Raw genomic sequence first — 24195 nt, 5'->3', positions numbered from 1 at the left:
TGGAGAGTCCACAATTTCATTTCAATTATTAGTGGGAACCAATACCCAAGCTAGAGGACAGAGAATGAAAGGGAGGGAGAACAAGACAGGCGGACCCAAACAGAAGGCACCACCGCTCGAAGAACTTTTCTCCCAAAGGAAGCCTCAGCCGAGGCAAAAGTATCAAATTTGTAGAATTTGGAAAAGGTATGCAATGAGGACCAAGTGGGCGCCTTGCAGATTTGTTCCACAGAAGCTTCATTTTTGAAAGCCCAGGAAGAAGAGACAGACCTACTGGAATGAGCCGTAATTCTCTCAGGAGGCTGCTGTCCAGCTGTCTGATAAGCCAACCTGATAACACTTCTCAGCTAGAAAGAAAGAGTAGTAGAAGTGGCCTTCTAGCCCTATGCTTGCCAGAGAAAACAATGAACAGGGCAGATGATTGCTGAAAATCTTTAGTTGCTAGAAGGTAAAATTTTAGAGCACGCACAACGTCAAGGATATGCAACAAACGGTCCTTGTGAGAAGAAGGATTAGGACAAAAAGAAGGAACAACAATTTCCTGATTTATATTGCGATCCGATACTACTTTGGGAAGAAATCCCAACTTAGTATGAAGAACCCCTTATACACATGAAAAATAAGGTAAGGGGAATCACACTGTAGAGCCGAAAGCTTGGAAACTCTGCGAGCAGAAGAAATAGCGAGGAGAAACAAAACCTTCCAAGACAACTGAATGCATTGACTCAAATTAAGCCTGCTGCAGAACTTTAAGAACAAGATTAAGGCTCCAAGGGGGAGCAACAGGTTTAAACATTGGCCTGATTCTAACCAAGGTCTACACAAAGGATTGAACATCTGGCATATCTGCCAGACGTTTTTGCAAAAGAACAGACAGTGCAGAAATCTGACCCTTCGGAGTGCTGACTGATAATCCTTTCTCCAGGCCCTGGGGGACTCCACCGATTACCTTTGTCCAATCTGAGTATGATCCATTCACTACTACTTGTTGCTCCCTATCTTTTATTAAGTTATTTTTATCCATCAGCTAACATTTTCAGCTATTCCCAGTCCCTTAATTTTGTGCATTAACCTCTCATGTGGCCCTGTATCAAATGCCTCTGCAAAATCTAAGTATATCACATCAACTGATTCCCCTTTATCTATATCTTTACTTACTTCATTTTAAACTAATCTAATTAGATTCTATGAGGATCTATTTCTCATAAAACCAATGCTGATTTGAACTCATAATCTTGTTTACACGAATGTGCTCATCAATATAATCGCTTATAATCCCTTTATAGGAGCTATTAGAATCACATACGCCCTCTCCTGTTTGATACAAGCTATGACTCGAGGAAGGAGAGGAAACAAAGGGAACAGGAAAGCAAGATTGAAGTTCCAAGGTAACACCAGAGTGTCGATTAGAGCGCTAGAGGATCTCTTGATCTTGAACCATACCTTTGAAGCTTGGCGACTAAATGTGACTTCATCAGATCCAACTCTGGAACCCCCCACCTGAAGGTTATCATTGGAGAGGCCACTCCCCGGGATGAAAAGACCAAAGCTAGTTGAGGCCAGGCTGTTAAGGCATTGAAGATCGCTCTCAACTCTAGGATGTTTATGGGAAGAGAAGACTCCTTTTGAGTCCAAAGACCTTGAGCCTTAAGGATCCCCACACTGCTCCCCAGCCTAAAAGGCTGGAGTCCGAGTTCACAATCATCCAGGAAGGTCTCAGGAAGCATGTACCCTGAGACAGATGGTTCTGCAAAGTCCACCAAGAAAGAGAATCTCTTGGGGATCCAGAACTATCCTCTGTGACAGATCTGAGTGGTCTCTGTTCCATTGACTGAACATGCATAGTTGTAGGGATCTCAGATAGAACAAAGCAAAAGGAATGATGTCCATGGAAGCAACCATCAGACCAATTACTTTCATAAACTGAGCCACTGATGGAGGGACAGAGGACTAAAGAGTGAGGCAGGAAGCAAGAAGTTTAGATTTTCTGACCTTCGTCAGAAAAATCTTCATGGATAGAGAATCTATAATTGCTCCTAAGAAACACACCCTGGTGGATGGCACCAGGAAACTCTTCTCCAGATTCACTTTCCACCTGTGGGAACATAAAATAGACAACATCTCTGTATGAGATTTTGCTAACTGAAAAGATGCTGCCTGAACCAAGATGTCGTCCAGGTATGGCGCCACTTCTATTCCCCGAGATCTGACCACTACCAAAAGGGCCCCTGGCACCTTTGTAAAGATTTGGGGGGCCGTTGCAAGGCCAAAGGGAAGAGCAACAAATTGGAAGAGTTTGTCTAGAAAGGCAAACCCGTAGGAATTGATGATGTTCCCTGTTAAAGAGAAATTAACCCTCCTGAACCAAGGGAAGAATGGAACGAATAGTCTCCATTTTGAAGGACGGAACCGTTAGAAATTAGTTAAGGTCCTTTTACGCAGTTTAAGAAGACCTCTCTCTTCAACTGGTTTGAAGATAACCTTGACAGGTTAAATCTGTCCTGGGGGGGGGGGCAAGATTTGAATCCTATCCTGTATCCCTTCCACAGCCCAAGGATATGGGACATCGCAGATTCAAGCCTGCCCTCTACTTGATCCAACAGTGGATCGGGGGCAGTCCCTTCATGATGACTTAGAATCAGAGAAAGGTTTCTTGGTTTGTTTCCCCTTATTCCAAGGCTGACTGGTCCTCCATGAGGTTCAGGATAGCTCTGGCTTTGAGGAGGAAGAGGAAGACATTTGTCCCTTGAAGTTACTAAAGCAGAGCTTTCCAAACTTCTCATGTTGGTGACACACTTTGTAGACCTACATCATTTTGCGACACAGTAATTCAGTTGTACCAGCAAAAAGGAGGTTAAACTAACTTGTTTTAAAAGATACGGACACATACATAAATTATATAATAACTAAATGTATTTACAAGTAACAGTATGTATGTGCAAGAATAAAAAAAGTTTAATAACACCAATAGCTACTTACTATTTTAATGGGATGTATGAGGTTGATGGGATGAACACAGTTTCTGAATATTTGGTGTAATAATAGATAAAGACACTCACATTTCATTATCAAGCATTTTTAAGCTTCTACTTCCTATCCATACATCAAGAGTAGGAGCAGGGATGCACTACTGGGAGCTAGCTGCAAAAAAATCCCACTGACTTCTGACTTCAGCTCAGCGTTTAAGCTGCTGCCCTCAGAGCTCTGCAAGTCCGACTGACTACTGCCCGCGCTGCAAACACACTGCTGTCCCACTCACTGACTACACATGCAGTCACAAGCCAATTAAGGAGACTACACGTCCAGTCAGGAGCCGATTTGCCGCCAAATCCGGGAATGGTAATAGTTTCAGTTCCCACTGAGCTGTGCCAATTGGTTAAGATGATCTGTGACCCACTAGGTATCAATCACAAGTCAACCATGTGATATGCGTAGCAGACAGGTGGAAAGTCAGAAACCAAAAAACAATTTAAAAAAAAATAATTAAATTTAAAAAAAATTGTGCTGAAGCAGGGACACACCTACACACTGCTGCCGACACACAGTTTGGAAAGCACTGTACTAAAGGAACAAAAATTAGAATTCTGGCGACTCTTAGGTCTAGTCTTCTTATCCTGAGGCAGGAAAGATCCATTTCCACCAGTAATTTCGGAAATAAACTCAGCCAGACCAGATAAAGTCTTGCCCTAAAATGGTTAGAAAGAAGATTGGATTTGGAAGTTAAATCTGCAGACCAAGAATTTAACCACAGAGCTCTTCGAGCTTAGAACTGCAAGGCTAGAAATCTTAGCTCCCAGTCTAACTACTTACATGCTGGCATCACAGATAAAAGTGTTAGCCAGCTGTAGAGCTTTGATCTTATCCTGTATCTCCTCAATAGTAGTCTCCTCAGAAATGAAATCGGACAATGAATCGCACCAATAAGATGCTGCACCCACAACTGTAGCAGTATTTGCAACTGGTTGCCATTGTAAACCCTAATGAATGAACATCTTTCTTAAGAAAGCTTCCAGCTTTTTATCCATGGGATCATAGAAAGAGCTATCCTCAAGAGGGATAGTAGTTATTTTAGCAAGAGTAGAAATAGCACCCTCTAACTTAGCTACAGTACGCCACAAGTCACTTACAGAGTCAGCAACAGGAAAAACTTTTTTTTTTAAACAGGGAAAAGGGTATCCCCGGCTTTTCCCATTCCCGTGATATAATCTCCGACATACAGTCTGGAACAGGGAACACCTCTACAGATAAAGGTTTGACATCAAACACTCTATTAAAGGGACATTCCGGTAAAAAATGTAATTGCACATAGATTAATTACATCTTTGAAAAGAAACATATTTCCAATATACATGTATTACTAAAAATGTTTCTAGTAAAAGCTATCACTGTTTTAGTGTTAGAAATTTTCTCTGCACGTGCATGTGAAGCATAGCTAGATATTGTCACTGCACCCACATTTTAAATACTGCAGCTGATAAAGCTGCAGAAACCACATTATTTATTTGCTCAACAAAATCTCCTGGTAAATAAGCACCCCAGAAACTTGTTGAGAGGAACCGCAGGGCATTGCCTGTGAAACTGCTTGTCACAATCTGTAGATATACCAGTCTGAAAGCAGACACTCAGTGCAGTGGTAGGATATGAACACTTCTGGCCTCTGAGCTGTGGGTCAGGTTACAGGATGGTGAATGGAAAAGTTACAGCTCAGATCAGTAGACTTAAAACAATACAGGATGTATGTACCTTGTTGAAATATATAACTGAAAATATGTCCTTCTTGAGAGGGATCTTTATGAGGAGAAGTTGATGCTAATGAAGGCAAGGACTCCGAAGCTGTAATTGAAGGTTAAAGAGTTAGGATATCTGGGTTCAGCCATTAAGGACTGCTCAGACAAGACATCCGGCTTGGAGTGGATAGCTGCATATTACAAAAAGATTTCAGGAGGAGGGATAACAGAAATTGATACTTGAGACAGAGTGGGTGGAGTTTCAGCTTTAGGCTTTAGAGAACCAAGCGACTGTAAAAGCTTCCTAGTTTCATTTCTTTTAGGATGGTGCTGAGGTGGCAGAGATATTTTCCCACTACGTTTCTTAGAGTGCTGCTTAGGTGGCCCAGAGTGGCAAATGACAGTTTGGGGATAAGACTCCTCTTCATCACTAGATGCAGAATTCTTAGAGAGATATTCCAGAGATTTAGCAGAGGGCCTCTTGTAGGGGCAATTTCTCCAAACTGCAGTTTGTAAACCAAAATGGTCCTCTTTATAGCCTGTATAATCTTCCTTCTCCTCCTCTCTTTGTCTTCTCATGCCAGTGCATCCACTACCACTGCAGGGTCTATTGTTTGGCATTAGTATACTGTCACAATCTGTAGATATACCAGTCTAAAAGCAGACCCTCTGTGCAGTGGTAGTATATGAAAACTTATGGCCACTGAGCTGTGGGTCAGGTTACAGGATGGTGGAAAAGTTACAGCTCAGATCAGTAGACTTGAAACAATGCAGGATGTATGTAACTTGCTGAATATATATAACTGAAAATATGTTAGAAACAAAACAAGGCTGCAGAAAACATTATGGGTGTTGACAAGAATTCATTGTAGAAGAGTTGCAAACAGAAAGTTTAAGGCTGCAGTAAACAGGACTGGTTTTGATACTGGAATGTAGTATAAGAGCTGCAAAGTGAATTTCAAGCAGAGATGATTTATTGAATGCAGTCTAGACACTGAGGCTGTGAGTAGTACAGCTCAAACTTAAGTAGTCAGCAAAATATAATACTGCAGTTTACAAGAAGTTGAAAAAAGTTGAAAATGACAGATATCCACTTTATGCAGGGTGATACAAGTACCTTGTGCAGCAGTGTTATTTGTTGCAGAGCTGAAAAATATCCACTTGCAGAGTTTGGGCACAAACACAGGAAGCCGGTGCAAAGAAGTTTAAACTGAAGCAGGTAAACTCACAGGAATCAGGTACTTGCAAAACATGGAACATTTATATAAAAATGCAGACTAAGGCTGTAGAAATCCAAATAAGAGAGATTAGAATATGGCAGTTGCACAGACAGTGATAACCTATGCTAATGCAAAGAATAGGCCTCTGAACAAGCCTTGTAAAAAAGGACCCAGGTGAAACCAATTAGACAAACAGGAATCTCAGCAGTGAATGAAACTCCCACAGAAAGGTGATCGGCAGATGCAGAAATCTAATGGAACATGAACAAAGCTGCCTCTTAAAGGCACAAAGCATTCAACATAAGGTCTTGGAAAAGGAAGCTTCTTAAAGAAACAGCAACAGTACTGGTAAGACAGGCAGGACATGACACTGCTAAAGCTTGGGACGTTTGAGGGGAAAGCAGAGACATGGCATTGACAACATTGTCCTGAGAAACATATGGTTTAGAGGGGAGCTTCTGCTGAGGGCTTACCGCACGGAGACCGGAGAGAAATCTCACCGTATAGAAAGAGGATGAGGACTCGATCTTGATAGACCACACTGCTTAAAGGACTCCGATCGGAAGAGATCAACCCGAATCGGAAGCGGAGATCGGTCATGTGACCGCAACAGGCAAAATAAAAGTGTGCAATAACTAGAAGCGCGAGAAGTATAGCACTCACTACCGGAGATAATTAAAATGGAAAATGTCCGTTGGACTAGTGTATAAAACAAACATAACACGCAGACAAATTGTACCCCTTCTTGAAAAATCAGATCACAATAAAGGCTACATACAATTTATAGATCACACTTATTTCATGATCATATTAATCCCCTCCCAGAAAACAAGGTATAAAAAAAAAACCTTAAGCTAACTCACGCAGTTTCAGTGCCCAGATAAGCTGCCCAAAATTATATGTCTCATTAAGAGAGATAAAGTCCCAAGAAAATGTCCACAGAGGAATTACCCTCAATGGTGCTAAGGCCTTCAAACCTAGAAGGAAAGTAGCACTTGCCTGTGGATCCGGCTGCAGGGCAGAAAGCAGATTCTTAGGTGCGACAGATTCATCAACATCTGACAGTGACCTGTAGAAAAAGAGAGACAGAGTAACCAACCCTGGATTTCTATACAAGGGGTAGCATTGATGTTAGAAATAAAGCAAGGACCACCTCGCCGCCTTCTAACTTCTAAAACTCACCATTACGCTTACTAAAGAGATTGACATGGACACAGCATAGCCCCAATCCTTGCTTGCAGGAAAAAGTACCCATTAAAGGATTCAGACACCATCTTCGCACATCCTCCCGATGATCAAGGAAAAGAATGACTGGGGATTATGGGTAAGGGAAGTGACACTCAACAGCTCTGCTGTGGTGTTCTTTGCCTCCTCCTGCTGGCCAGGAGTTGAATATCCCACCATTAATTGGAATGAAATTGTGGACTCTCCATGCCATTGGAAAGAAAACATAAATTATGCTTACCTGCTAATTTAATTTTCATCGAGGGGAGGAGAGTTCACGGCTTCATTCATTAGTTGGGAATTAAGAACCTGGTCACCAGGAGGACGCAAAGACACCCCAGCCAAAGGCTTAAATACCTCCCTACCTCCCCCACTTCCCTCATCCCCCAGTCATTCTGCCGAGGGAACAAGGAACAGTAGGAGAAATATCAGGGTATAAATGGTGCCAGAAGATAAAATAAATTTAGGTCCGCCCATCGGAGCTACGGGCAGGAGCCGTGGACTCTCCTCCCATCGATGGAAATTAAATCATCAGGTAAGCATAATTTATGTTTTCTATCTAAAGAGGAGGAGAGTCTACGGCTTCATTCATTACCGTTGGGAACATATACCCAAGCTCTAGAGGACACTGAATGAAACCGGGAGGGTAAAAGGTGAACCCTAATCTGAGGGTACCACAGCCTGCAAAACCTCTCTCTCAAAAGCAGCTTCCGCAGAAACAAAAATGTCAAACTTGTAAAACTTTGTAAAAGTGTGTAAGAAGGACCAGGTAGCCGCCTTACAAATCTGCTCCAGAGGCTTCATTCTTGAAGGCCCAAGACGAAGCCACAGCTCTAGTTGAATGAGCCGTGATCCTCTGAGGAGGCTTATGTCCAGCTGTCTCATAGGCCAAGCGAATCAAGCTCCTCAACCAAAAGGACAAGGAAGTAGAAGAGGCTTTCTGCCCCTTGCGCCTCCCTGAATGCACCACAAAAAGAGATGTAGACTGCCTGAAACCCTTCGTGGCCTGAAGATAGAACTTTAAGGCACGAACCACATCCAGGTTATGAAGTAACCTCTCATTAGAAGAAGAAGGGTTAGGACATAAAGAAGGAACAACTTTTTCCTGATTGATGTTACGGTTAGACACCACCTTGGGAAGAAACCCCAAACCAGTGTGAAGCACAGCCTTATCCACATGAAAAACCAGATAAGGATGCTCACATTGCAAGGCACCAGTTCAGATACTCTGCTTGCCGATGCAATGGCCAACAAGAAAATAACCTTCCAGGACAGAATCTTAATGTCAAAGGACTGCATATGCTCAAAAGGAACCTTCTGCAATACCTTAGGGACCAAGTTTAAGCTCCATGGGGGAGCAGAATGTCTAAAGACAGGCCTGATTCTAGACAGAGCCTGAACAAAAGATTGTATGTCAGGGAGCTCAGCGAGTCTCCTATGCAACAAGACTGATAATGCCAAAATCTGTCCCTTTAAGGAACTGTCGGCAAGACCCTTCTCCAAACCCTCTTGGAGAAAGGACAGAATCCTGGATACCTTCACCTTATGCAAAGGATATCCATGCTTCTCACACCAGGACAAGTAGGTCCTCCACACCTTATGGTAGATGCGACGAGTGACTGGCTTCCTTGCCTGAATTAGCGTATTAATCGCACTTTCAGAAAAGCCTCTCTTGGCCAAGACTAGGCGTTCAATTTCCACGTAGTCAGCCTCAGAGAATCGAGATTTTGATGTTGAAAGGGACCCTGTTCCAGCAGATCCCTGCGACAGGGTAACCTCCACTGCGGAGAGGATGACATACCCACCAGATCCGCAAACGACGTCCTCCGTGGCCACAATAGAGCAATCAGAATGGCCGAAGCTCGCTCCTGTTTGATGCGTGCCACTACATGAGGTAGAAGTGGTAGCGGTGGAAAAATGTAAGCTAGGCTGAACCCCCAAGGCACCTCCAAGGCATCTATCAGCTCTGCCTGGGATCCCTGGACCTCGACCCGTATCGGGGTAGTTTGCAAATGAGTCTGGACGCCATGAGATCTATCTCCGGCAATCCCCACCCGAGACAAATCTCTGCAAACACTTCGGGGTGGAGAGACCATTCCCCCGGATGGAAGGATTGCCTGCTGAGAAAATCTGCTTCAAAGTTGTCCACACCTGGAATGTGAATCGCTGAGAGTGGACTCCGCCCACTCCAAGACCCGAGACACCTCCCTCATGGCTAGGGAGCACCCCTGTGATGAAAGGCAAAGAATGACTGGGGGATGAGGGAAGTGGGGGAGGCATTTAAGCTTTTGGCTGGGGTGTCTTTGCCTCCTCCTAGTGGCCAGGTTCTTAATTCCCAACAGTAATGAATGAAGCCGTGGACTCTCCTCCCATTTAGATGGAAATAAGGGTTTGACATGTTTTTTTTTTTTTTGTTTTAGACAGGTTAGATTTTTACATGGAATTTTTTTAAAAAACTTAAGCGCCAGCAGTTCATATACTGCCTTAAAGGGACACTGTACCCAAATTTTTTCTTTTGTAATTCAGAAAGAGCATGCAATTTTAAGCAACTTTCTAATTTACTCCTATTTTTCTTCGTTCTCTTGCTATCATTATTTGAAAAAGAAGGCATCTAAGCTTTTTTTTGGTTTCAGTACTCTGGACAGCACTTTTTTATTTGTGGATGAATTTAATCACCAATCAGCAAGGACAACCCAGGTTGTTCACCAAAAATGGGCCGGCATTTCAACTTAAATTCTTGCATTTCAAATAAAGATACCAAGAGAATGAAGAAAATTTGATAATAGGAGTAAATTAGAAAGTTGCTTAAAATTTCATGCTCAATCTGAATCACGAAAGAAATTTTTGGGGTACTGTGTCCCTTTAAGTCACTGATGACTCCAGAAATGTGTATTTACAAACCTCGCCAGTTTACCTGACTTACGGCAGTATATGATCTGCCGGCGCAGTTTATCTGATTCACCCAATGTGCAAGGTAAACTTACGGGTGACGGGGGTTTCAGCAGTTCTGCTGAAACTTGCGCCACATATGTAATCTCGCCCCTACGTGTCAATTGCAACAAAAGATAGATTTTACGCATACCACAGACGCCATTTCCAGGATGGTAACTTTTTTAAACAAGGAATGCACTCCATTTACCTGTTTATAAAATGCTGTTGGAAAAGTCTAAGAAGTGAACATAAGATAAAATTAGTTCCTTATGGTCAGAGGTATTGCAAGCAATAATTTCGAAGGATTTAGTAAAAACGAGTATAGTAAAAGTGAAAGACTATGTCTGCAGACTTGAGGGAGGTACACATCAAACTATTAGATAAGGCTTACATTACTCATAGGGGCTCAATTTATCATATGCCAGGCGGCATCGCTAAATGCCGACAGCATACGCTGTCTGCATTTAAAAATGCACAAGCATTTCACGTCGCCCCCTGCACATTTGTGTCCAATCGGCGGCTAGCAGGGGGTGTCAATCATCCCAATCAGATCAGATCAGGATGATTGCAGTCCACCACCTAAACGACTGCTACTTCTTAAGTTTCCTGCAAGTCGGAAACTACAGGTGTACAAAGCAGCATCCACTGTTTATTAAATCTACCTCATGGGCTTTATTATAAATGCACTAAGGAATCCTCCAATGTTTGTCTGCAGTGAAAAATCCATAACCCAGATTTAATTAATTTAATTTGGAAGTGACCACACTTAAAGGGACAGTCAAGTCCAAAAAATACTTTCATGTTTCAAATAGGGCATGTAATTTTAAACAACTTTCCAATTTACTTTTATCACCAATTTTGCTTTGTTCTCTTGGTATTCTTAGTTGAAAGCTAAACCTAGGAGGTTCATATTCTAATTTCTTAGACCTTGAAGGCCGCCTCTAATCTAAATGCATTTTTCCCCACTAGACGGCATTAGTTCACGTGTTTCATATAGATAACATTGAGCTCATGCACGTGAATTTTCCATGGAGACAGCTCTGACTGGCTAAAATGCAAGTCTATCAAAAGAACTGAAATAATTTTGCATCCTGGCTACCTTATTTCCTCTCCTCAGACATCCCTGTCCTCGTTCTTGGGGATTTCAACCTCCATGTCAACAATCTCGCTGCCCCTGCTGCATAAAAACTTCTCCAGTTCACTTCCTCTTTCGGTATGTCTCTATAGTCCGCCTCACCCACTAACAAAGATGGACGCTCCCTTGATCTGATTTTCAGCTATCAATGCACTCTCTGAAACTTCACAAATCACCCCTTTCCTCTTTCTGACCATCATCTCCTCACATGAAACATCATAGCACTTTGTACTGGTCTCCCTCCTAACCCTCACACCAAACTCCACAGGAGCATTAAGTCCTTCATCAGCAACATCTTTCAAACTCTCTCAAACCTCTGCTCTCTTCCATCTCCTCCTTTTCCTGCCCTGGCCAATCTATCACTATAATTCCACTCTTACAGCGGTCCTTGACAATTTGGCACTTCCTACCATAGCTCAATAGTCACACACTCACACTCCTTAACCCTGGCATACTCTTCTGACAAGCTACCTAGATAGATGTTCCTGCACTGCTGAGCGACAATGGAGAAAATCCCTTGTTCAGCTGACTTTATTTATTACAAGTTCATCTTAAACTCCCACTATTCTGCCCTTAACCTCTCCAAGCAGGATTCGTTCTCTACTTATCTCTTTTTCAAACCCATAACGTCTGTTTTCCACTTTTAACACCCTTCTCCGCCCACTCCCACCTCCTATTTCCACTTCTCTCTCAGCTCAAGACCTTACCAACCACTTCACCAACAAAATAGATTCCATCAGAAATTAAATCATATCTCAACACACTACCAGTCTCCAACCCCCTCAACCGATCACCAAAACCCACAAATTCAGATTTTTTGCTCCTGCTACTGAGGAAGAAGTTTCTGCCCTTATATCCTCCACTCACAAGACTACCTGTCCCCCTGATACCATCCCCTCACAACTACCGCCCTCCCCCTATCCTACTCTTGTTCTTATCCTCACACATTTTTAATTTCTCCATCAGCACTGGTATATTTTCCTCATCCCTTAAACATGCAGTAATCATACCTATCCTCAAATAATTATATCGATCCATCATCCCCATCCAAAAACCGCCCTATTTCCCTACTCCCCCTTGCCTCAAAATTTCTGGAAAGGCTTAAATTTACACGTTCATCACATTTCCTCACATTAAACTCCCTCCTTAATTCATTGCAATTTGGATTTTACCCCCAACACTCTCATGAAACTGCCATCATTAAGGTTACTAATGATCTAATTACAGCAAAATAAAAACTTTTCGCTGTTAATCCTTCTTAATCTGTCTGCAGCCTTTGACACTGTTAACCACACTTTCTTGCTCCAAACCTTCCAATCCTTTGGCATCTGCGACAGGGCATCTTGTGGCTCTCCTCTTACCTGTCTAACCTTCTCTGGCACATCATCTGACTCTTTAACACTTTCTGTTGGGGTACCACAATGCTTTGTCCTTGGGTACCACAATGCTTTGTCCTTGGTCCCCTTCTCTTCTCAATGTATACATCATCCTTAGTTTCCTTAATACAGTCCCATGGGTTTCAATACCATTTGTATTCTATAGATGCCCAATTCTACATTTCTGCACCAGACCTATCCCCTTGTTTACTAACTTGTCTTTCTAATATTTCATCCTGGATGTTCTTAAGCTAAATCTCTCCAAAGCGGAGCTCCTTATTTTCCCCCTTTTTCTAAAATCCCTACCCCCCCCAAACTTTCTCTAAATGTTGATAATAACATAATTACCCCAACCCTGCATGTCCAATGACTTGGGGTCACACTTGACTAAGATCTTTTTGTTTACTCCCCACATCCAGTCTTTGGCCAATTCCTGCCATCTCCATCTTAAAAACATCTCCAAAATTTGCCACTTCCTCACACAAGACACAACTAAGATTTTAATCCACTCTCTGATCATTTCCTGCCTTGACTATTGCAACTCCATCCTATCCGGCCCCCCTAGCTGCCATTGATCTCCCTTACAATGCATAATAAATGCTCCTCTAAGATCCAGAATAAAACACAAAAACCTGACTAACTTTTAAAGCTCTCAATAACACTCCACCCTATATCACCAACCTGGTCTACCGATACTCTCCCTTCCATCTCCTTTGCTCTGCTCATGACTTCCTTCTCTCCTCCTCTCTTGTTATCTCCTCACATTCCTGTCTACAAGACTACTCCAGACTGGACCCAAATTCTGTGAAACCTCGCTTCAAAAGACTCTCTAATAGTTTTCAAACTTTTAAGGGCTCCTTAAAGACTCTACTGTTCAGGGATGCATATAATATACACTAACATTTTCTAATCTTAGTTCCTCTCCTCCTTGAAATCCCTTAGCATGTAAGCCTACGAGCCTAGCTGCTTTGTAGATCACCTTCATAAGACCTGATTTATAAGAGTGAAACTCTTGGCAGGGCCCTCTATCCCTTTGTCTCCCATAATTGTTACCTTGCATATTAGACCCAAGTTTTTAGCACTGCGGAATCTGTTAGCACTCTACAAATAACCAATAATAATAATAATAATAATATATAAATTATTAGCAAGGAAATACATTTTTCAAGATTGGTTGCATAGAAAACCACCCACCTTGTGCAAGTTAAAACTTAACCTTATGCAGCAATTCATATTTGAACAATCAGATGTCATGAGAGACTTACAATTGAGAGTACAATCTTCTATGAAGAAATGGAAGGGGTACATCTCTGCACTTTCTGTACAACTCCAAATGCAAATAGTTTATCCGTTTAGGCACTCAGAATATATTGTGAATGCACAGTTGAGTGAGGAATTGTGTCTGGCTTACTCTGAATAACCTTGTTGGCTGTTTAGTGTTGGTATATAGAATATCAACTAGGTGGCAGTTTGGAGTCAGGAGCCCTGATGGATGAAGTAGGATTATAATCTAGTTTAAAGGAGAGATTCTAGTAAACACAGGTTAATATATTTGTAGACCATTGATACTCAGCATAAAGGTCTTCACTCCATAATCTAGAGGGCTTTCTACTTTTTAAGATTGGTTTGTTAACATTAATCTTTACTTTATTATAGTAGAAGACTTAACCCTCTTATTTTGTTTGGTTCTTATTTAATATGGAAAATATACATTTGGAAGAATCCTGTCCTTTTTACAGGACATTTAAAGCAACTAAAGATGGTTTATAAGCAGCCACTATACTTAGATTTTGCTTGCTATGTGCTGTTGAAAACTAAGTATCTGTATGATGATAGATCTTACTGTATGTTGTTGCTGAATTATGTTGTTCTACACATTTGTCTAAATTGTCTATTGTATAAATAAAGATTTAAAAATAAAATATGTAGAAATTATGTTTAGTAAAAGTTCAAATAATATATATGTAAATTATATATCACTGTAAATGTAGTAGATTACTTATAATGTAAACTTGCTATTGAAAGGGTGAATAGACAGGTATGTGTGAAAAGGTACTCCTAAATTGGTGGATATTGTTAACAACATTAATAAAATACATGTTACTTCCAAGGATTGTAAATGCTTATGTAGTTTGTTAGATGTATGTATTATAAAGTAAAATAAGTTTTAAACTTTTGGCGAGTTCATTTCTCTTTAGGAAGATTTTGTATACAAGATATTAATATCCCATAGAAGACAGTAGCTGTGGCTTTTTCATTTTACAAGTGCTTTTTTAAAAATAAAAACACACTTTTTTTTTTTTTTTTTTTTTAGGAATTGACAGCTTTTTTAACATTACTCCTCCAAGAACTGTGAAGAAATATGTGTTAAAACATCAATTTATTGAAAAATCATCAGAAAAACATAATCTAAATAAAAACAATAAAAGAAACAATCTTAAAGGGACACTGAACCCAAATTTTTTCTTTTGTGATTCAGATAGAGCATGCAATTTTAAACAACTTTCTAATTTACTCCTATTATCAACTTTCATTCATTCTCTTGGTATCTTTACTTGAAATGCAAGAATGTAAGTTTAGATGCCGGTCCATTTTTGGTGAACAACCTGGGTTGTTCTTGCTGATTGGTGGATAAATTCATCCACCAATAAAAAAGTGCTAAAGTGCTGTCCAGAGTTCTGAACTCAAAAAAAGATTTAGATGCATTATTTTTCAAATAAAGATAGCAAGAGAACAAAAAAATTGATAATAGGAGTAAATGAGAAAGTTGCTTAAAATTGCATGCTCTATCTGAATCATGAAAGAAAAAAATTGGGTTCAGTGTCCCTTTAAAAGGGACAGTCAACACCAGAATTATTATTGTTTTAAAAGATAGATAATCCCTTAATTACCCATTCCCCAGTTTTGCATAACCAACACAGTTATAATTATACACGTTTAACCTCTGTAATTACCTTGTATCTAAGCCTCAGCAGACTGCCCCCTTATTTCAGTTGTTTGACAGACTTGCATTTTAGTCAATCAGAGCTGACTCCATGGTAAATTCATGTGCATGAGCTCAATGTTATCTATATGAAACGTGAACTAATGCCCTCTGGTGGTGAAAAACTATCAAAATGCATTTAGATTAGAGGCGGCCTTCAAGGTCTAAGAAATTAGCATATGAACCTCCTAGGTTTAGCTTTCAACTAAGAATACCAAGAGAACAAAGCAAAATTAGTGATAAAAGTAAATTGGAAAGTTGTTTAAAATTACATGCCCTATTTGAATCATGAAAGTTTTTGTGGGACTTGACTGTCCCTTTAAGCGTTTTAATTGTTCTGCCGCCTTAGCCATAGACCAGCTTTTTTAACACTGAATTTTTTTTAGCCACTACAAGTTTTCACTGGAACTGTACATGTTTATTTCTATTATTGCAACCAAACTGTACCAAGCTTTCTATTTTCATAACACTGATGTAATAGAACTGTATCAGAGTAAGTTTACGCAGTGCTAAATGGGTTTACTTCTAATATTACGGCCACACTGTAGATAATGTATTATTAATATAAAACATGTTTGGTACAGTGCGGTCATGATATTAAAACTAAACATATAAAAAGAAAAGTTGTTTAACGACAAAAAAAATGTACAATGTTAAAACGCCAAGCCATAAAAACATGTTAAAAAAAAATCTGCAGCTACTGTCTTCTATGAGATCTCAATATCCCATACACAAATTCTTCTTCCTAAAAATAAAAAAAAACACACCAAAAGTTTTTAAATAATGAAATTACTTTAAATAAATAATAATATAGTATTTTACAGTATAATACATACATATAACACAATACATACACATGCACAATATACCCACAATCCCATAGCTCATGTAGATTTCTTATTATTGTCCTGGTTTCATTATTGTGTTATAATAAGAGAGATCAAGTTTTGGTCAACACATGTAAACTACAAATGTTTCAGAATTGCAACTTTCCTACTGCATTTGTAAGTGTGATTTAGTTAAAAAAATTGACAAATGTCTTAAAAATCTAGAAGCTAGCCCCATAGGATATTTTAATATATACTACAATTCCCAGCATTCCGAGCACAAATAAACACAAGGCAGCAAACACCCAGCATGTAAACAGAGGGGCAGGCTTAGGCTGATTTTATTAGGAAGCGCTGGTTCAACTTTTATGGGTCATATTTACCAACTAGGCTGCTTTTTAGTCTTGCATGGTAAGTCTGCTTTGTCACAAACAGTACCACAAAAAAATTATATCTGAAATACACTATATGGCCAATAATATGTGGACACCTGACTATCACACCTATATGAGCTTATTGAACATCCAAAACCATGGGCATTAATATGGAGTTGATCCCCCCCCCCCCCCCCTTTGTGGCTGTAACAGCCACCACTCTTCTAGAAAGGATTTCACAAGATTTTAGAGTGTGTCTTTGGGAATTTGTAGCCATTCAGCCAAAATAATATAGGTCAGGCACTGATGTTGGACGAGAAGGATCTGGCTTAAAATCAGTGTTTCAACTCATCCTAAAGGTGTTCAATGGAGTTGAATTCAGGGCTCTGTGAAGGCCACTTATATTCCTCCACATCAAACTAGTTCAATCATGTCTTCATGGACTTGAATTTGAACACAGGAGCACAGTCATGCTGGAACAGGAAAAGGCCTTCCCCAAACTGTTGACACAAAGATAGAAGCACCCAATAGTCTAAAATGTATTTGTGTCCAATAGCATTGAGATGACCCTTCGTTGGAAATAAGGGTCCTAGCCCAAACCCTAAAAAACAGCACCAGACCATTATTCCTCCACTACCAATCCTTAAAGTAGGCCTTATGCATTCTGGTATGTAGCATTCTCCTGGCATCCATCACACCCAGATTCTTCCATCAGACTGCCGGTTAGTGAAGTGTCATATATCACTTCAGAGAACATGTTCAGTGTTCTCCACAGGTAATATTGCTGGCTGGGTGTCATTAAAAAGTAGCCATACTGCATCCTGCAGTGCCTCGCCATTAACCCTTTCTTTTTAGTTTCTGAATTGTAAAACTCTAACTCCCCCCACACATTTCCTTCTATGGCTGTATCTATATCTATTGTTGTTTTAGTAGAAGGCAAAAGTGAATAGGGATTTTCTGCTGTAGCATGCATAGAAGCTGTGAACTCAGTTGAAATACAGTGCCTGTGTCTAAACACTGATAAGGGGTGGGTGGAGTTGGTTTCTCCAGGCAGCTTAGCTATGTATTTCATTTTGCTTATTTTTGAAAATTATTTTAAAATACTTGCCAGCAATTTTCAAACATTTTTTTTATGCAAACTATTTTTAGTTAATTAGACCTTTTAGGATATGCACAGATCTCAAGCTGTTATGTAACTTTAAATTTTAGCTAGGTGGTCAGTAAAATCAGCTATGGATATTTTATGTAATTGTATGCACCTGTTAGCATTGGGTGTGGCTGAAACACCTGAACTCAATTAGTAGTGGTGTCCAGAAACTTTAAGCCAGAGCTGCAACAACTAATCGTCATAATCGATAATAATCAATTATGCAAATACTTGTCAACGAATGTCATAATCGATTAGTTGGTGTGCAATTAGTTGGTCTGTGCACAGCACCAGCTGCTTCACTCCGATGAACTCCTGCACATGGTATTCTGTTTTATGGTTATGTTCTTAGCCTAAAGGACGTCTACTTTTCACTTTTTCATGACAGTATAAGTTTACAACTACTCCTGGCTTATGTGCAACCCAGATATAATAGTCATTGGTATTGTTTATATTAAATCAGGTGATTTTGGACTATGCTTTGCATGATATAGTGCCGAGCTTGTTATTTACATCTAGCCCTAGATTGATGGGAGTTAATTAAATTGATGTGCACTATTATCTGTTTGCACAATTATTGATTGCTTGCTATTGCTGATTATATGTACTGTATAGATAAATGTGTAAGGCTTTGTCCTGTTATTGATATACAATCCTTAGCGCTTTTTAATAATAAAAAAAAAAATTATATATATTTTTAATAAATTATATGTACCAAATTCAAACCTTTATAATTATACGTCTGTTATTTTTAGAGAGGATTATATATTTCCCCCTTAACCTTTATAGCTGGTTATTTACCATTGCATATAGATATTCAAGATATTTTTTATGTTAGAATGAAGTCCAGGCTTACTTTGAAAGGCCCCTTGCCAAGGTGGAAAACACTTTGCATTGGTGAAGAGCTAACAAAGATAAATATCCCACTTTGTCGAAATTGGCAAAACCCTACTTATGCATCTCAAGCACCTCAACACCATCTGAGTGCCTCTTCTCTGCTGCAGGAAATATAGTTGCAAATAGAGAAGCAGCCTTAGCCAGGAGCATGTGGACATGTTGAGATTTTTGCATTTCAATGCAAAATTTCTGAAAGAGTGAATAACAATGTTAAAAACAGTGATAGCCTACTTGTTTCTAGTTCTACCTCTTTTCAAACAGTTTGCGGTTTTGTTTTTCTTATAAAAATGTGCTCTGCTGCTTAAAAATTGGACAAACAGTTGTGTTAATGTAAAGTTTTAGTCTGAAGTTTATATTTGTAACACGCAATATGTGTTTTTTTGTTTTTTTTAAATATAGGAAACAATTATTGATTATCTTTTTTATCCGATTAGTCGAAAAAATAATCGGCCGATTAATCGATTATGAAAATAATCGCTAGTTGTAGCCCTACTTTAAGCCACATAGTGTATATCAAACTACAAATACAAGATAAGCATATGTTTCAAAATCAATATAAAACTACAAACATAACTTGCAAGTATGGTTTTGAAAAATTCATCTATGCATGTTCACAGCTACATTTAGCTCTTTGTTTCCACTGCATGAGCACAAGTAACATCTAAATAACAATTGGAAGATTTACATCTCTTGACCTACTGCTCAATCATTTGTCAAATAAAAAAATACTACTATCTCTATGCATCATTTGAAGAGGACTGGTGAAGTATTTTTGCTGTAGCTTTGGCTACATCTCTTCATATGGCCACACTGAAAGCCTTACACTACTTACCAATATGCATGCAAGGGTAACTTGAAAAGTGACTGTACCACCTTACTCATGAAATTAAAGGACCAGCAAATATAGCAGATTTGCATAATCAACGAATGTGTGATACAAAGACAATCCAATTGCACTTAGTCTGAAGTTCAAATGAGTAGTAGATTTTTCTTTCTGATACATTTCAAATTTATGTCTATTTCCACTCCTCCTGTATCATGTGACAGCCGTCAGCCAATCACAAATGCATATATGTATATTCTGTAAATTCTTGAACATCCTCGGAAGGAGCTGGTGACTCAGAAATTTTAAATATAAAAAGATTGTGCCATTTTTGTTAATGGAAGCAAATTGGAAAGTTGGTTAAAATTGCATGCTCTATCGGAATCATTAAGTTTAATTTTGACTTGAATGTCCCTTTAAATTTGAGTATGTTACTTTTGGATCCTAACTTATCTTATTTTCCAAGTACCAATAGATAAACACCATTGTCTAACTAAAGTATGCCACCAGTACCTCAATAATCTTATTGATTACTATATTTGATATATGTTTTTAGAAATGTAAGGTGTTGTTTTGTTAGGATTCATGAAAAGTTTGAGATCCACTTAGTGAATATATTGTAGTAATAGCCCTGTGTAAGGGTCACTATGTAGAGTTATGTGCAAAGTAATGTATAAGAGATAGGAAGATATATACTGAGACCATGAGATGTTGCAGGTTTTGGAGTCAGCTTATATTAAACCTTTATGGGATGGCTGTAAGTCATCTATTTTGTATGTTAAGAAATATCCCCTAAACACTGGTCTTGTTTTGTCCTCAATCAAATTATCATCAGTGGAAAACAAAACCCAACCTTGGATCAGTCACTTTCAAAATTTCAGAAAACGGAAGAAATTGGTTCAAGCCTCCAATTGTTAAAAATGGACTTGTATTGATTCATAACAGGGTCCAATGTAACTTGGACACTGTTATCAAGAAATAAAGGTCCCTTTTTTAACCTTTTAACGCCGTTATGCCGTTCTATTCCGTCATAATTACACTGGGCTTTAAAGCCGTTATGACGGAATAGAACGTCATAACAAACGGCTGTCCTGAAGCCTTCTGTGCTTCTAGGACTTGATCGCGGTCTGGAGGGCGTTCCTAGGGTTGTAGGGACGCCCCCCCCGATGCGATCCAATAATTGAAATCTCGCCAACGTATGCACGATCGCATAGTTTCAATTTGTCTACATCGGAACAGGTGTTCCGATGTAGGCACTTTCACCCTGTCACTAAAGGGTTAAACATTTGGAAGCTGGAACCGATATTTTCTGTTTTATTGTTCTGTCCTCCCTAGTCATCTGTTTTTTATTGTGTATACACTCTGTTATGGTGAAATCTATATGCATCTTTTGATACATTTGGTTCAGTAATTGGTTTCTCATAATAGCCTTATAATAATGATTATTAAAACAGAAACATACTACTTTTTTATAATCAATAAAATAAATCAACTCATTGCAAAAATATATATCGAAATTATAATAAATTATTTGTTACAACTAGTGTCCTTATCTGAGTGATACAATTCCAAAGATTATTTTCCCAGACCAAATTCTGACACCTAGGGCCCTTATAACTTTGAACCACAACCAACACTACAACCACTCCTTATCTCATTACACTATAAAAAGAACAGCTAGTCTAAGGTTTAGATACATGGGTGATAATGAGATTCTTCATGGTAAAAGCAGAAAAGACATGAATGTATTTTTCACCAAATGCTAATAATGCATGAACATAGACTATGATTGTAATGTCCTGTTACAAACTCAGGTGATATATATAAACTTTTAACTTTATAAAGAAGAAATTCTTACCTCACAGTACACAATATCCGCTCCATAATCCAAAGCTAACAGGCGCATAGGTAGAGTCCCTATACGAACCATGGGGGCCAGAATGGTCTTTTCACAAAAGGAAAGTCCCAACATTCTCCAAGAGTCCCTAAAAAAATATTTAAGAAATGTGGTGTTTAAACATAGACAAGTTGTAAAGGAATCTTGGGCAAGTCAATTAGTCAATGTGGTCTGAGCTCATTACTGGAACAGGTGTACAGTTAAACACTGTATAAAAAGTTTTTATTTATGTAGAATAATCTAACAAATCAGGAGCTGTGGCAGAATTCAATGGGGACTGGCTTTCTGAACTTGAAATCCCTTTAAATAACTTGAAGCTGACAAAAAAAAAAACTTACTGCATTACCTAGAAGTTTATACTTTTAAAGGATTACAAACTTTTGACTGTTTTTTGTATAAACAAAACATAACATATTCTAAATAACGTGTATTAAAGTAAACTTACCAACCTCAAACTCTTGTAAATCGAAGCCTCATTTACTTAGAAAATCAATTTTTATTTTTCGATGATAACGTCACTATTTTCGCACCTACGTGTATGTAAACATGAACCAATCGTATTCGCCGCTTATGCATATAATTATAAGCCAAATTTTTCCTCATTCACATGCGCACAAAACCAGCACCAATAGTGCATGCGCATTTTGTACTACTGACGCCAGAATTACTATCTTATTATGTAAGATCGATAGAGCGGATCCTTCTGTGACGGAGCAGGTCTGGGAGTGACGTTGCGCAATCTTGTGCATGCGCTGTGAGAAATTTGGCCGCCATATTCAAACTGCGGTTTGCACACAGGATTGGATAGGAGCGGCAGATACCCACGGAGTTGGTTCGGAAAAGTTTATTTTTAGAAAGAAGATTGCAGCGATCAGGTAGAAAAGTGATAATGAGTATATTTTAGGTAGTTATATTTATTATGTTATTGGTATTATGTACTCTGGACTTTCTCTCCCCATTTGTTGCTAAGCTATATACACTAGGGACATTGTTTATTTATATACACAAGGGTTGGAGTTTTATTTACATTTAGGGAGACATTTTTATGGCTTATATGTATATATACCACACAATGATTTAATATTTTATATATACACGATATGTACCTTTATATGAATGAATTTATTTATTTAATGTTAATTCTTCATTCATACCATAAAGGTTTCTTTCATTTTTACACACAAACATTTTGTATTATTGATAGCATTTTCACACAGTTTATTATCACAATAAGCATATTCACACATATTATTATCACAATAAACATATTCACACAAATTTTACATACATTTTGTATTATTGATAGTATTTACACACATTTTATTATCACAATAAACATATACACACATTTTATTAATGAATTGGACAATATCCACTATACCCTTTTTATATAATATTTTGGGTATCATACATTTGCACGAATTCATAATGTTTCAAGAAGCAGTTTTTACACATTAATGCCTATAAATGGCTTTCACATCAAAGTCACATGTACATTTACACTCATAGGATTACGATGTTTTTGGTTATCTTCTAAGAGTTCAGGGATGCACACCATCAATAGTATCATTATTATTATTATTATTTATTATTATGTATCACACATTCAAATATATATAATCCGATTGCCCTGTAGATGTTGTCATATCAGACCTCACATCTATAGCCAATCATGTGGCTGGGTTTACGTATCCAATTACTTATTACTATTCTGTTGTTATTTTCCCGAGATTAGCGATCTCATTGGGTAGTCCATGAAACTGGACGGGCAGTCACGCTTAAACACTTCCGGCCACGTCACATTTCTATGTTGCAGCACCTACGAGTGACATAGCTCAATACATACAGGCATTGTGGTACTTGTAGTTTTTTCATTACTTTAGCGCTTGACGAATCAGATGGAGTTTGAGGTACAAGCCTCTTAAAGATCCGTTTTGATTGGCAGATGAGACGAAACAGATTTAGTTTGTTTACATAAGCACGAATATTAAGCTTTTCACGATCGGCATTTGTTGATGTCCATTGAATTTTACAAATTAATACTTTATATTACACAATTTCTAGAAAGGTGTGATAGATGTATTTTAGACTACACTATTACAAATAAATAACAACACAAATTTAATTACGGCAACAAGTGGGTGCATAGGGAAAGGAAGGATATCATTGGTTTATATTTGTAAAGGAAGGGGAGTGTTTATTGAAACATGTGGTTACTTAGCCCTATTTAAAGGGCATTCAGATGGAGTCAGAGTATACAAGCCTGAGGAAATGGGGTTTATCCCCGAGAAACGCGTCGCTATTATCTCTGCAAATTGAGAGGAGACTTGCTTATAACACAACCAGCTGTAACTTACCTTATTGTTGGTGGTTTTTTTTTATTCTGTACAATAATAAATGCTAATATTACTTTTTACAAGTCTGGCGTAAGTGTTGCAGTCTCCTTGTTAGTAACCTAAGGGCAGTTCAGCCCTTCTCCCTTTCCTTACTTCAGTTCCAGCTTGCAGAAAGTGATTCAGGTAAGAGTGGCATTTTGGGGATCTGAAGCCACAGGACACCAGTACTGTTTGCTACGACGGGGATTCCTTACACAGCCAGCTGGTTTGCTGTCAGAATACCAGCCTGCTTCTATAG

At 38.8% G+C, this 24195-nt stretch overlaps 1 protein-coding gene across 2 annotated transcripts in view; it reads right to left on the bottom strand.

Annotated features, from left to right (window-relative positions):
* DUS2 (dihydrouridine synthase 2) overlaps nucleotides 1–24195 on the bottom strand; it is a 438383-nt gene that overhangs the window by 405991 nt on the left and 8197 nt on the right. For both annotated transcript variants that reach the window (XM_053699495.1, XM_053699494.1), the window contains exon 2: nucleotides 21523–21649. In XM_053699495.1, coding sequence (XP_053555470.1) covers nucleotides 21523–21636 — 114 coding nt within the window. In that variant the 5' untranslated portion in view covers nucleotides 21637–21649. The remainder of the gene's footprint in view (nucleotides 1–21522; nucleotides 21650–24195) is intronic.

This window comes from Bombina bombina, chromosome 1 (genome assembly GCF_027579735.1).
Source record: "Bombina bombina isolate aBomBom1 chromosome 1, aBomBom1.pri, whole genome shotgun sequence".
NCBI lineage: Eukaryota > Metazoa > Chordata > Amphibia > Anura > Bombinatoridae > Bombina > Bombina bombina.
The sequence above is the reverse complement of the archived record's forward strand: the minus strand, read 5'-3'. Positions and strand labels throughout refer to the sequence as shown.